The 16,314-nt window shown below is 40.0% G+C and overlaps 1 protein-coding gene across 4 annotated transcripts in view; it reads left to right on the plus strand.

The window, feature by feature from the left end:
- Cen (cerebellar degeneration-related protein 2-like) overlaps nucleotides 1-16,314 on the plus strand; it is a 283,194-nt gene that overhangs the window by 108,482 nt on the left and 158,398 nt on the right. Inside the window, exon 1 of one of the 4 annotated variants that reach the window (XM_083135898.1) lies at nucleotides 13,711-14,451. The exons of the other annotated variants lie outside the window; for them this stretch is intronic. Coding sequence (XP_082992024.1) covers nucleotides 14,385-14,451 — 67 coding nt within the window. The 5' untranslated portion in view covers nucleotides 13,711-14,384. Of the gene's footprint in view, nucleotides 1-13,710; nucleotides 14,452-16,314 lie in introns of those variants that run through there. 4 annotated transcript variants of the gene reach the window in all.

Genomic DNA, 16,314 nt, shown 5'->3' on the forward strand with positions numbered 1-16,314 from the left:
CCAGGGGTCCCAGGTTCGAATCCTGGCCTGGGCATGGATGTTTGTGAGTGCCCATTCATCAATTTCATCATATTATCACTCATCCCCATCTTCGCAAATTAGCCAAAAGTGGCGAAGTAAACTGAAGCAAAACAATCATACAGGGTGAAACAGAACTCTACCGACAAACTTTCACAGGCTGTTCAGGGTGTTGCTGGGTGTTTTGATATGAGAAAGCCACGGTCATCGGTACCTTACTACAGGGTAATTGCATTTATTTTCTACACTGCACAGTTTGCTGCGTCGCTGTACAGTTTGTCGACATTTTAAAAAATTGCTTTAAAGAAAGGCACGTATTGAAGAGTACACAGTGTACTGCTGTACGTACAGTACAGTTATTTAACTAACAAGTACGACATTTGTCCTAGTTTTGTTTCTTTACTCGTGTAATTTTTTGTATTGCAATTTGATATTACAGAAGGTGCTGAGTAGTTGATTATTTTTTTCTTTGTAATCTACCAGAGCCAACATATCACGGTTCAAAGGACATAATACAAGTATAACACATCAACATCACATTACTCTGTATCAAGTGTGAAAGTGTCGGCCCCCCTATCCCTCGTTTCTATCCGGCCCTCTGGATTACTTCCTACTTTCATCCCTCAATCTCTCCTTTCACCTCACCCTGGGTGCCAAGCGAGCAGATTATTTTTGCGCCGGAATTACAAAAAAGGGGGGTTTCACATAACAATTTATATTTGTATGTCCCTGGTTCGTTTACACATATACAGCAAGTGAATATACAACTGGTTAAATGGACAGTACCGTAGTTCTTGAAATTATAACATTCTCGTAGGATATATTGGTTTATTATACGTAGTTATATATATATACATATTTTACAGAGCGTCTCCATGAGTGTCTTGCATAGACCAAAATTACCAAAACTCTAAATCAATATATATGCGCACCAATGGCATAACCATCGGCACTTCCCTTACCACCGAGTTAGCAAAACTATCTCGGTGGGCCTATCCTCAGCTTAAATGATATTCCGTTACAAATGCGTTTCCTTACGCCTTCACTCCTTCTTTTGGGCATCAATTAATCAAATACGGAAATATCCACATAATCAAAGCTTTTTCTAAAAGGGGACTTGGGACAGCAACAGGGGCTGGCATAACCAGATGCTACATTATGATATCTAGTTTAGCCACCATAAGTGGACTAAACTTGAGGAGACGTTCCTCTTTCGTCGATCAATGGGGAAACACTGTTTTTTTTCTAAAGCCCACTGGCTCTTTTTATAGTCGGGGTAAACGTCCGTGGACGTGGACCCCGTAGCGTTGGAAAATTCCACTACAACGGTCTTTAGAAAGACTGCTAGCTTCCTCAACCGGGGAGGTAAGAAACAGGGGAATCTAACATCCAGCAAAGCACAATCCAATAAGTATATACACTTACATGCAATAATAACATAAAAATACACTCATGGAAACATATTACTTAACCCTACACCTTGTAGCTGGCCAGCAATTAATTATTACAATATACCAAAACCAGTAATGGTCAATCCGACCGTTACATAGTTCCCCCCTTCAAGAGGAACAAGAAAAAACAATACACTCAAAACAAGATTACCATATTTACAAAATCATCCAACACAATTACACAATACCCACTAAAGTATTCAACTGTTCTCAGAGTATCTGAAAAATGAAATAGTCACTAGTTCATTCACTTTATCACATTGTCCACAATGTTCACAGATTCACCAAGCTTCCTCTTCCTTGTGAAGTCCGCCACTGAAGTATCCTCTCTAGGATGAAGTCTTCCTGACAGCATCTTTCTTGAAGTTAGTTTCCCTGGTTCCTGGTTCGACTCTCCACCGAGTCCCTGGCTTCGACTCCTGACCGAGTCCCTGGCTTCGACTCCTGACCGAGTCCTTGGTTCGACTCTCCACCGAGTCCTTGGTTCGACTCCCAACTGAGTCTTGGTTCGACTCTCAACCAAGTCCTGGTTCGACTCTCAACCGAGTCCTGGTTCGACTCTCAACCGAGTCCTGGTTCGACTCTCGAACCTAAATCCACAATCTGTCTTTCTGTTTACAACTTGAAGACACGCAAATAAATAAACAGTGTTGTGAAAATGAAAAAAAATGGGGGTAAGTTATATACAAATGAAAACTAAAATAAAATAAAAATAAAATAAAAGAAGATCCGCGGTCGGCTATTATGACAGCTGGGATTGCTGGCTAGGCGGCCCGACGGTAGTCTTCCTAACCCTCATTAGGAGTTGTCGCGTGGCTCCCCTTGGCTGTTTTCTGTCCCTCCACCTCACAGCAAAAGCTGGTGGTTTATGGCTGGACAACTGGCCTGGTTCACCTTCCACAATCGGATAATCTTTCCCATTCTTTGCCCTGAAAGTATCTTCTTTAATCCTTCCAGACATTGAACATGGACCTGAGTGTTTCGTTTCAAGTTCACCATTAACGCCACGCAATCTGCCAGATATAGTGTGCTCTTTCAGCCACACCTTGTCTCCAATGCGAAATTTACATGGCCTACGTTTGATCTTGTTCTCTTCATCCGGGAACATCTGTAAGGCTGGGCTCGTTTTCTTGTATTTCAGTCTCACTTCTTCTGTCTTCCCTTTGCTGGAGACAGTACAGGGAACGCAACTTCTGACGTAGCGAGCGATATCTCGTGTCATTCCAAGCCACGAATATTTCTCCTTGATTTTCGACAAAGTTTTCTGCTTCCCATTGTGTCCTGCAAATTCAGAATCGTGATGTGACGTCAATATTTGAGATTTCAAACTCAACGGGACCCATATCTTGGCTGTTCCTTTCGAATCTTGCTTGCAGTCTATCCTCCTGCACAAAACTCCCTCCTCATCCAAAAACGACTGATTGGCCAACTTAGCAACTTTCTCCTTATACTTCTTACTCCCAGAGAAATGCTTTTCCTTCCGTTGCTTCATTATATGAGATAACAAACTGTCTCTCATTTGCTCTGAAACAAGCGATGAAGTTCTTTGTAGCCTCTCAGAAACCAGTAATTCATCATTTTCATTGCCCTCTAAAGCAAAAGGCAACAATGATAATGAATGGTTCTTCTCGTTCGTAGAAATGGAATTTTTTCGAGGAAATTTGCATTTCCTTTTTATTCCCTTCCTCCGTTTTCTCTTCACCTCTCTCGAGATTTTCAGAGAGCATAATACACCAGCGTTTGCAGTCTTCTGAACTTCGAGTCCTTGGGAATCCACTAATTGGCCCGTATCCTCATTCGTAGACTTTCCGCTATTCTCATGTGCATGTGTGTTGCATCCATCCAGGCTCGAGTGATCTGACGAGTTATTCCTTTCCTGTACCACATTATTTCTCTGCATAACTGTAACAGCGAATTCTCGTTTACATGCACGCTTCGAGAACGTGTAAATCACGTCGCTATCCTTGAACGACCAACCGTTCTCCTCAATGTGCAAAATTATCCCACTCTGCCTCAAAAAATCCCGTCCAACGATTATGTCACGGAAACAATTCTCAAGAATGATAAATTTATGCTTAAATTTCATGTTATTAATACAAACAGTAGCATACATCTCGCCAACTGATGTAACGCTGCCCACAGCTAATGAAATGTTCCATTTTCTCGTCTTCATGAATTTATTTCCATCCCTCTCTAACAACTTGGCAGTTTCCAAACTTAGCGTAGAGGCTGAAGCTCCCGTATCTGCAAATAATACAAAGCGTTTGTTGTTAATCTTACATTGAACGAGAGGTTCGAGGTCTTGCTGAAAACAGCCTTCTCCATTCAAAAAACGGCCTTTGTTTCTGCGTTTTCTCCCGGTGGGTGACAGAATGTTTATTTGGGGACGCTGCTGACCTCCCTTTCCAGCGGGTTGGTTCCTTTTATTGGCCTGTTGACATTCCTGAAGTTTATGGCCTTCACAACGGCAGCCCCAACAAATTAACTTTGCAGAATTTTTATTGGCCCCCGCTTGTCCAAAAGTTGCATCAAAAGAGGGTCTCTTTTGCCCTACGGTCGCATCACCGCCAATGCCCCTTCTTAGAAACGCGGTTGTTTCGCAGCCCTTGATCCTTTTTCCTAAACCTGGATTGAGAGAGCATAAGGGTAGCTGGTCACTCTCGGTTCCCCCTTCGCTTGTCCTTGCGGACAAAGCCATATGTTTTACCCCTGTTCTTCGTGAGGTGTCCTCTTCAGTGTTGCAAACTTCAGAAAAAGATAATTCCGTCTCACCGGCGAGTGGTGAATAATAAAGCCTTTCTGAATACAACCTTCTCTGAACAATGGCTGCTTCAGATTCCAATTCCTTCAAAGTCTGAAATTGCATTCCATACAAAAGCCTTCGGAAACTAGGGTGTGCATGAGATAGAATATGTTCTATTACTTCACATTCGTCTGTCTCTTTTTGCCTCATAGAAAAGAGTTTTCTCATTCGACGAATAAACAAAACCAGAGATTCTTCGCTCATTTGGAAGCGATTCAGAATCAAACGGTCGATCTCATTCTTATAATCTACAGAATAATATTCTTCTAAAAAAGCATTTTCAAAGCTCTTGAAATCTTCAAACGGGCGTGAAAATCTAAACCAATCCCCTGCAGCCCTCCTTAGCGAAAACGGAAGAATCTTGTCAAACAATGACTTCTCCGAAATGCCCATGACATCTTTATAATTCCGCAACTCCTGCAAATAATCATGCGGCGAAATCTTGTCATCCCTCCCCGTGAAGACTGGAATCGGTAAATTTGACTTATCGAGAATTTTCTGAACTTTTTTCTCCTCTTCCTTAGCACTCTGCTGTTCAGTGCGCGATAAAGCAAGATTATTTAAGTCCCTAATAATTTCCTCCTGAGATTTATCGCTTATATCCTGATTACCCAATAGCTGTCCAAGGAAATCTCTATCAATTTGTACTGCCATTTTTCCTACTTTACTTTTTCCACTACGTAATAACATTCACTTCTGTACGATCTTCGTTGTAAAAATTAAAAAATCTATCCGTCCGTCAGTCCGTCTATCTTTCAAACCTATAGACCTGACGACAATTTATACAACAAGATATATCCTGGACAATGGAGCCCCCATATGTGAAAGTGTCGGCCCCCCTATCCCTCGTTTCTATCCGGCCCTCTGGATTACTTCCTACTTTCATCCCTCAATCTCTCCTTTCACCTCACCCTGGGTGCCAAGCGAGCAGATTATTTTTGCGCCGGAATTACAAAAAAGGGGGGGTTTCACATAACAATTTATATTTGTATGTCCCTGGTTCGTTTACACATATACAGCAAGTGAATATACAACTGGTTAAATGGACAGTACCGTAGTTCTTGAAATTATAACATTCTCGTAGGATATATTGGTTTATTATACGTAGTTATATATATATACATATTTTACAGAGCGTCTCCATGAGTGTCTTGCATAGACCAAAATTACCAAAACTCTAAATCAATATATATGCGCACCAATGGCATAACCATCGGCACTTCCCTTACCACCGAGTTAGCAAAACTATCTCGGTGGGCCTATCCTCAGCTTAAATGATATTCCGTTACAAATGCGTTTCCTTACGCCTTCACTCCTTCTTTTGGGCATCAATTAATCAAATACGGAAATATCCACATAATCAAAGCTTTTTCTAAAAGGGGACTTGGGACAGCAACAGGGGCTGGCATAACCAGATGCTACATTATGATATCTAGTTTAGCCACCATAAGTGGACTAAACTTGAGGAGACGTTCCTCTTTCGTCGATCAATGGGGAAACACTGTTTTTTTTCTAAAGCCCACTGGCTCTTTTTATAGTCGGGGTAAACGTCCGTGGACGTGGACCCCGTAGCGTTGGAAAATTCCACTACAACGGTCTTTAGAAAGACTGCTAGCTTCCTCAACCGGGGAGGTAAGAAACAGGGGAATCTAACATCCAGCAAAGCACAATCCAATAAGTATATACACTTACATGCAATAATAACATAAAAATACACTCATGGAAACATATTACTTAACCCTACACCTTGTAGCTGGCCAGCAATTAATTATTACAATATACCAAAACCAGTAATGGTCAATCCGACCGTTACACAAGGTACCGGGAACCATGGGTTCCTCATATCAAGACACTCAGCGAACATCCCTGAACAACTTGTGAAAGTTTGTCGATAGAGGTCTCATTCCACCCTGTATACAGGGTGTTCCTGTGATCTTGTTCCAAACTTGCAGGGTGGATGGAGACTGACCCAAGTACCAATATGAGATAATACGGAAATGAACCATTAAAAAGTTATGAGCCAATACTATTTAGGGCTTTATATGACAGTGGAATAAGACAAGTGAAAGATGCGGCTTGTAGATTTAATACGGACGTTACTACAGAGTATCGTAGCACTCTATGGGGAAAACGTTACAGTAGGTGTTCAAAATGGCGGCCCCCAGCGTCGAAAGAAGCTCCGTCGTATCCGCTCTGGAGTAGTTCTGACGACATAGCAAGGATTCTTGCCAACAGGTCCTCCTCACTCAAGCGATTGACGATTGGGTGCTGAGCCGAGGGACACTCTTTGCATCCCGTGCTGGCAACGTACTTGCTGCCTGTAATATGACCCCGGGGATGTTACAGCAGATGCGACAGAGCTTCTTGCGATGCTATCGTGCCTGCATCGACGCTGGGGGCCGCCATTTTGGACACCTACTGTAACGTTTTCGTCGTAGAGTGCTACGATACACTGTATTAACGTCCGTATTAAATCTACAAGCCGCATCTTTGGCTTGTCTTATTCCAACTGACATAGGAAGCCCCAAATAGTTTTTTATCTCATAACTTTTTAATGGTTCATTTCCGGACCGAGGTGCTTTATCTCTAGGGAGCGGAAGTTGATGACCTAAAAAATATAGGTATATGACCTATAGAATGTCCTAAAAAAATGGGGGAAAATGACGTAAAGAATGCAAAAAATGACCATTCAATTTGTTAGTTACAGATTAAAAATTGAAATGAAATGGAAATTAAACAAAATGCAATCTTGCTTTTGAAATAATTTAATGAAAAAGTCGTACACACTGAATGAATTGGTGTAAAATGCATTAATTTCCCGTATCTTTGCCTGGTGATGTAGTGTGGTGTGTTTCTGTGCCACTGTAAAGAAAAAGAAATTATCACGATTCACGTAAGACAATTTTTGTTTAGAAATTTAACAAATTGTATAAAAAATAGGGAAACTAAAATGAGGCCAGTCAGGCCAGGGTATTTCTAGCCTCCCCTTATCTGATCTTAAATCTGAGTTTGCCCCAGACGGGCACTTGGTGCTTTCCCCCGACACAACAAAGACTGTCACCAGTTCAGTTTTCTTTTGCTCGTAAATTGCAATCCTGCGATATATATATATAGCTTATGTTCACCTTGGTGAAAACACTCAAGAATATTACCAAAATGAAAGAAGTTACAAAATATGACGAAACAATACACCGAATATTGCGAAAAATGACGGGAAAATGCCGAAAATCGGGGAAAATGACCTAATACCTGAAAATTGCCAAAAATGCAAAAAAAAAATCACTTTATAATTACCTTTTTTGGGTTCTAGACGAAGTATAATATTCTGTATATTTAATGGGCATCGTGTCCGAGATGTCAGAAAAAAGATGACATTTCATCAACTTCCGCACGTTATCTCATATTGGTACTTGGGTAAGTCTCCATCCACACTGCAAGTTTGGAACAAGATCACGGGAACACCCTGTATATAAATCCTCACGCACATACGCCCTGTCCCGGGATCGAATCTCGGCCTGAGCATGGGCGTTTCTGAGTGTCCATTCATCAATTTCATCATATCATCGCTCATCCCCATCTTCGCAAATTAGCCAAAAGTGGCACAAGAAGCGAAGAAAAATAACCTAAATCAATCAATCAATCAACATACACCCTGTCCCATGGCCCTGTAACCAGGCGGTTCCTGAAATATGCACATATTGTGTGCGGGAGGGAGAGAAAATGTAAGTTAATGAAAATAATGTGGATTCTGAAGTATTCACCTCTGACCTATAAAGTAAATGCAACAATGTAACTTTTTTATGTATAAATACATTCTCTGAAAGAATATATTCACTTCGTTTATATATTTCTTGAGATGAGATTGTCTTCTATGGATTTCATTTCTAATCAATTTGGGGCAGAAAATGACATACGCCCCCGAAGTTCTCGCTTGTGAATGTTGCCATCTTTACTTCCCAGATGTGTTGGTTCTGACGCCAGAGCGAAGATAAAGTCAGTGCTCCTGCACTATTTTGATGGGAGACAACGAAGATACTAAGCACTCAACACACACATCCGTGACCTAGAGATAAGGATTGAGCACAATATGAAACGTAATGATCACTCTCGTTATTTGTATCCGGGTAGAGATCACAAGTGTTGGACCACCGTATTATGTACTTGTTGAAAATGCTCGTAAGGCAGGGGACAGACACGGCACACTAATAAAATGAACGTTTGGATAAATATGACGAGGTGCTCCTAGCCATTGGTTTAGAGGTTAACATGCTATCCTCCTAAGCCTAGAATACCAGGTTTGAGTCGTGAACAGGACCAGACCGGGGACAATAATAGAATAGGGTAGAGGAATTTCATTAATAGGGTGTCTAGAGTAGTATTCGACTGGAGAGTTGCATTTAATTATTAGGCGCTAACACTGGACGATCACATATGCCCAGCAATCCCTTTGAGATAAAGCTTTATTTACTGCTGAATAAATTGCTGCTGACAATCGGTCTCACTTATCGCACGTAAGTCAAACACCTTCTCGCTCAATCACCGTATTTCGTCTTCTGACTCAGGTTAAATGCTTTCGTTGTTCGGCTAAATGTGTATTTATGCTGTTAAGAGATTTAAAGCTAAGAAGGTTAACATAACCACGAAGACAGTCGGTGCTTGCGTTGTAAGATGAAATACGGCTCTTGATGGAGACGGTGTTTGACTTTCGTGCGAGAAGTCAGATCATGTTAATATTTTAGTCTTTATTATTCATCGCCTCGGAGTTTTCCTTATGAATTTATAGGGAAGTTGTCCATTTGAAAGAGTTATAAATAACTGCAAATTATTGATGTTAAAAAATATCCACACGTTCAATTTTCCCATATTCTTTATGACTTAATTACGGAGTATTAATATCTTGGAATAATTATCAACTCGCTGACTTTACCCGTTTGCTTTTCTACCAATGACAATTTGTAATGCTGTGCTGCCATCTTCCAACGAAGAATACAAGCTGAGCGAGTGTATAAGTTGTCTACTTTTGATCTCGCCACGCCACCCAAGGTCAAGGATTCGAGTCCCGGCTTGGACATGCGTGTTCTCTGCGAGTGTCCTTCATCCATGCCCTCTAATCATCTCTCATCCTCATCGTCGCGGCTAGCCAAAATCGGAAGAAAGCGACGTTAGATAACAAGAATACAACATTGCATATCAAGAACAGATTAATGGAAGGTAAGTTCTTCTAAAAATACGTGTGCTTTGCAGATACTTGTAGGAAGCAGCCTGTTCTTTTAGCAAGAGTACTTTTGGTGCCTTGAGGGAAGCAGAGTGCGACGATCAGAGGTTGCAACAGAGCTTGCCTGGTAAGCCGGACTGTGCGTTGCACGTGGATATTGACTTGCAGATCTAACCGTCAACCTATGGTTCAAAGTAATACGTCTGTGTTCTTGTTTTCAAACATATTCAGTTGACATAAATGGAAGTATTCTCTCACCTTTCAAACACAACAAATATCCCATTTTTCCTTATTTTTTAAAGTATTTATTTACTTGTTACCCTGCCCCCGTGTCAGGCTAAGAGGTTTTTTTTCCTTTATAGTAATATTTTGATAATATATTAATCAATTAGGTAATTACGTGTATAAAAAATATGTATGTGTGATTAGTGTAACTCCATTTATTATGCATTTTGTAGGTTCATATATTCCCTGTATAGAAACCATGTAGCACTCTGTTCTTTCTTCGTGTCTCGAACGTTCAGAAGGCGAGCGTTTTTAGCTGTTAAAGATTTTAAACTCTTGAAAGAAGGTCAGTTGGCAACATACGCCAACCAAACGTATATAAACTCCCAGATGAGAGTGGGGGAGGTCGGCTGTTGGAACGGTGACTTACAAGGGAGGATATCTAAGTGTCTCCCTCCGATTTTCATGAAACTTGGCAGGTGTAAAGAGGGGCCCAAAGGAAGAAGTACGTGTTTTTGTGTTTCAGCTAAAAAACGATTTTAGAGGGCAACCCCCCCTCAAATGTCAAGATGAGGAGAAATTGAAGATGAGTTGAAATTGACCCCGAAACCACGTAAGTATGGCATAGAAAAAACAGGGGCCATAGGGCCCCTCTATACCCCTGCCAAATTTCTAGTGTTGCCCACGAGACGAGACTTTGGCCTGTCTCGTCTCGTGGAAATGCTGAGAAATGCTGTCTCGTCTCGAAAATATTCGTTTGTTCTCGGGACACATGATCAATCTCGTCTCGTCTCGAATTTTTAAAAGCCTGTCCCGTCTCGTCCCGTGGGCAACACTACAAATTTCATGGAAGTCGGAGAGGGACACAGGGGTCATATCCCCACTTCAATTTCTCCTCATCTTGACATTGAGGCGGGATTTACCCCCTAAAACCTTTATTTAGCCGAAACAAAAAAAAACAAAACACGGATTTCTTCCTTTTGGCCCCTCTATACACCTGCCAAGTTTCATGAAAATCGGAGGGGGACACAGGGGTCAAATGCCCACTTCAATTTGTCTTCATTTTGACATTTGAGGGGGTTTGCCCCCTAAAACAGTTTTTTAGCCGAAACAAAAACACGCGTATTTCTTCCTTTGGGCCCCTCTATACACCTGCCAAGTTTCATGAAAATCGGAGGGGGACACTTGGATATCCTCCCTTGCTAGAAGGAAGAGGTTGTTTCCACCATGGGTTGTTTCGCTTCAATCAGTTCGGATCGGAGGACAGATCTCCCACAACGGGAGATTGGTTTGGATTGATTTGGTGTTTTAAGTCAACTTTACGCACAGTATGGTTAATCGGGACTGGACCTACAGTTTAAAGTGTGCCTCTACCGGGTTACAAGGCGACGACGCTACCACTGCGCCATCGGAGAGGCCGCTGTAAGGAATTGGATTGCCAGGGTAGGTAGTGCCTAGGTGTCCGATTTACAGGTAAAAGGTGGTTTGTTCTGGATGTTCTTTTGAGCAATTACGGTGCGTCGGGCAACCTCGTGCCTTGTCACCGTGGACTGTTGTCAAGTGTGCACGTCGGCCGACCTCGCGCCTGTTAAAACGTTTCTTGGAGTAACTTGAGTCTACCATGTGAAATGTAAAGCTTCCAGGTACAAACATTAGAGATTTCCAACATCACAAAATTAGTTTTGGCCCTATAGTGAAACGAACGTTCGGATAGGGCTTGTATATATTTAAAATTTACGTTAAACTTAGAAAATACTCGATTTTTTCTTCTTAATTTCCCTGTTGCTGGATTAGGTAATTTATCCCCTATAGCAATAAGGTTTCGCAAAGGTTATCCGTTGTCTCTTGTAGTTAATTATAAAATTATGTTGACTTGTAGCAACCCACGTGCATTGTCGTACAAAGAAAGATACCCCTAGACAAATCTGAGCCGAGTACGGAGTGCACAGAACCTTGAGTGCGGAGGTAAGGTGTGGGTGGGTCAGGCAAGTAACAAATTTAATTATTGGATTATACTACTGCCAAACAGCATACAAGCCGTATACAGTTTATTACAATTGAAACATTAAATAAGTATACTACATGATAAAACATTCAATTTAAGTTGAGATAAAATAATTATATATTTTTTTTAAAATTAAAAATTACAATACAGTCACTTCCAAAAAGGAATATTTTTATTATTATTTGAAAATTTGATCCTTAGGAAAATATTTGGACCTAAAAGGGATGAGGAGACAGGTGAGTGGAGAAGGTTACATAATTTAGAACTACATAATTTGTATTCATGTCCAGATACTATTAGAATGATTAAATCAAGAAGAATTAGGTGGGAGGCCATGTGGCACGAATGGGAGAGGAAAGAGGAGTTTACAGGATTCTTGATGGGAAACCTGATGGTAAGAGACCAGTAGGAGAAGTAGAAAACGACTTGAAGAAATATAAATAAGAGACTGGGAAAACAATGGAATGGGGACATGAAAGTACGAAAAGAGGACAATACAGAAAGAAGAAAACAAAAGAGATAAAGGAGGGATAGAAAATAAGGAATTGAGGAAATACGAAACAAGGAGAACGAGTTATGTTGAAAATGTGAGAATGGAAGTTATGTAATGGTCAAGGAAAACAAATCAACCTTAGCTACATCGAGTCAAGATGCAACGTTGCAAGTTGTCGAAATTTATACATATTTATACGTGTAGCTCTCAAGCTTTCAGTTAAATCCACAGTAAAATGAAAGAATGAAATAAATAATAGTTTAATTTATTCCATTCAATCAAATAAGTATACCGGTAAAATAAGTGGAATAAACCTGTCACATAAACTTTTTTACGTGTTGAGTACTAATGTGTTGAATAGAACACCAAAAGAAAACAATCAGTAGACTGAACAAGAAATTATCTTGTTGTAGGGTGAAGACTTGTACTCGAAGCTACCTGAAAACATACCCATGTTATTTTTATTAACTCGTACGTTTAGTGTAAATTTATATTATTGATTTATTTTGCTTCGCATTTCTGCCACTTTTGGCTAATTGCGAAGATGAGGATGAGTGATGATATGATGAAATTGATGAAGGGACACCCACAAAGAACACCCACTATGCTAACCACTCCGCCACGGAGACCGGCTTCAATTTAGAATATTTCTTTTTGGTTTAATGTGAATAAGAAATGCCCTTGTTTTTTTTAAAAAAGACCAGTCAATACTTTTGGTACGATTGTGCAATTGCATGTGAAATTTGTAGTTTTTGTGCATGAAACCAATATAAGCCTACTAGACTCGGTGCAATGTGCATCCCTGTTACGTAGCTTCCCTGTTTTGCAGTTGTCAGTTCGTTAAAAGCATGTATGTCAGTCTGAACATTAACGAATACGTATCACACAGGAAACCTTGGACAAAGTAGGACACACGGCAGGTTACCATCGGTAACCATTAATTATTTCAAGTTCCAAGTACTCTTGATAAAACATCCGAAGGTCACAGTTCTGAAGTAGAAGTGAAAGAGTTCGAATTCTTATTGTGAATGAGATACAATTTCTTCCTTGCTGTTTCCTCTGCTAATGTCAAATATGTGGACGGAAGAATATTGTTCTTTGATACAATGGCAAGCTGGAAGTAAGAATTTCTTACTCATAATTTACGGAGAATATCCATTACAGAAGGACTTAGGTTGTTTAGTAATTTCATTTAAGGCTACAGGAAGCTCTTATGACAAGCTATGACTTTTTGTGATGTTGTTCTGTCACTTGCCAAATGACTCATTTATACACGCATGGCTCTGCAGCAAATTATGCATGGCAGATGCGTTTGTGCAGTCGTACTAGAGTTGGCAACGTCGCAAAGGCATTGGCAAATTCCATCAACTCCTTTCCCCGTCCCTCTCTCATCAACACAGCCGTGCAGTTGGCAGAGTCTATGCATACGTCATCGAGGACCACTTGTTAGCATGTCGGCCGATAGGGCGCTGTAAGGAAAAAAACAGTCAACAGCTGATAGTGCATTGGCTACATCGTCTGCAAGTGAGGCCATTGCACGGTTTTTCTCAATACGTTCTGGTGCAGCATTTCCGTTCTGTTGCAAGCTACTCTCGTTCAGTGAAAGTGTAACGAGATTAATGTTTTTATTCTTCGGAGTTCGATCCAATGAAACGCTGCAGTTTTTTTATCTTCCTTCTTTTTTTGGGAATCTTTTTCTCATAGCTCTACGCTGCGGTGTTGCCACGTCTGACAAATCTACACGGAATTGTTGTGGTCGAAAAAGTTAAGCAAGAAGCTGTCGTGTTTGCGTAGTTCTGAGCTTTCACCTCGTCTGGACTGGATATCCAAGACTCACATACTTCAAAGAAGGCCGTTTTTTATGGCTCCCTCTCAATTTCAGTGTACCAGCCAGCCACCTGCACACTCGTTCAGTGTGCCAGTGAATGAAAATGTGACGTAAACGTCATGAAGAATTTCAGGTTTCCTGCCACAGGAAATATTGTGAATAGTGTGTGTTGTGATATGTCATCAGTGCTCTATATTTTGTATGCCGTTTTGTGAACGGAATTTCGCAGCCTGAATGAAAGAAACACCGCAACATGACCGTGTTTTTGGTGTAAGTACTGGCCTGTGTTACACTGATATCGTGTGTCTTTTTATGGAATTTAAAAGTGATTTATTAACAGTGAACAATGACGGAAATTTACGAATCAGATGCAACGCTTGATATTGAAGATTATGAATCCACGATTCTAGAAGGTAATGTCTCTTTTGCATGCTTCAAACATTCAAATCATTTTTACGTTTCATGTGCGTAACGTAACAAAAGTTAATTCTGCATCTTAAAGTTTTAAATTTAAAGCCACGTACAAAAGTTTCTTGGTGCTTTATTGCTTGCCAATCATTCTTATTTGACAATTACATTACTGGAGTTGAAGTAAAGGAAATGACATTCTTTGGTTTTACTTCCTGAATTCGCGATCCACTTTTTATTTGGAAAATAACCTTGTGCGCAATAGTCTGTAGCTTTAGCTAGGAATTTCTAGTTATTTAGTATCGCCATTTGTGTTCGGGTTTCGTGAAAAGTATGAGATTGTATAGCTTCTATGTGCTTCTCGATTATCAGAACGTTGTTATGTGCCAAGTTATAATAATAGGTAATAATTAAACCTAGTGGCCCAAGTCCAGCTGGACAATCGAAATCGCAAAACACTCAGCTAGGCATTATAAAAGTGGATCGTTATCGTCGATAGTGCTTAAAGAATACTAAAACAATGACACTTACAAAACCATTAAAAAAAACAACTTGATATTTGAAACTTCCGTGATTGTTACTTTGTCCTGCTTGTTATCAGTCACAGCAACTGTTTAACTGCGATAACAAGCAACCAAGACAAGCTGTAATCACTTAGCTTTCAAAAATCAATTTGTTCATCTTCAATTAATTTATCTTTTTTAAATAATAATTATAATGACGTTTATATTTTCGAACTGTTGTTTTTTATGCGTACACCACGAGATAGTGACAACATGCCCACCAGTACAGTGGGATCCATGAGTATTACTGTACAAATTGTCCATGACTATTTTCATTAATTTTTTTCCCTTACATCCTACATGTTTTTAAGCGATTGATTTGTATGTATGCTGGTGCAGAAGTTGTCAACAGCTTGTTTTGAGTTTTCTTTTTAATTCTTGAAGCTCTTATTGGATCAAATTAAGCGCACGAACATGGTGATGGACAATTTGCACGGTAATACTCATGGATCCCACTGCACAACATAGTGTTGATTTGACTTATTTTACTTCGCTTTTCTGCCAGTATTGACTAATGAATGCGAGTGACATGGGAAGGAATGGTGATGTGATTAATTTGATGAAAGGACAATCGCAACAGATTAAATTGATGAAAGAACAATTACACACACACACACACATGGACACAGGGGTGCCTATCCCCTTAAGACCCACTCCCCCCAAAAAGGTAGAACATCCCCCCCCCCCCAGTTTATGCCGAATTAAATACTCAAATTATTTTTGTCAGACAAAATTTGCGGGAAAATATAATACCAGAGGTGCAACCACGAATTCTTGTCTGGGGGGGCAAGTACCAGGATAAACGTACCAATAATAATATCATTAATAATGGCTTTATTTTTATTACTAATAGTAGTAGTAGTAGTATCAAAGACGTTATTATCCTCATAAATTACGCAGAAAGGGGGTAGAATTCTGTGCTAAAGCATTTGTTTGGAACAAACGATTTGAAATATATTTTCAACACCATCAATTTCACATTAGCTAATAATGGAAATCAAGCACAGAAACTGTATTTTTGAATGGCAGAAAATGAATGATAAATGCATTCCGAAGATACATGTGTAACTTTCATGTACAACATATGTTTTACACATATGCAACATGGAGCGACATAAAATAGAAAATACATATGCAACAAGCTAACACTAAGTTGTGTACGCATTCAAAGCTTATTGAATACAAATATACAACACATATTATTTAAATACACTACATTCCAGAAAACAAGTAGAATGCGAGTGAAGCGAGCAAGAAAATTTTTAGATCAATTTTTGCAATTGGAAACAATATTGATTTAATAGA

This window comes from Lepisma saccharinum, chromosome 14 (genome assembly GCF_977018435.1).
Source record: "Lepisma saccharinum chromosome 14, izLepSacc3.1, whole genome shotgun sequence".
Taxonomy (NCBI): Eukaryota; Metazoa; Arthropoda; class Insecta; order Zygentoma; family Lepismatidae; genus Lepisma; species Lepisma saccharinum.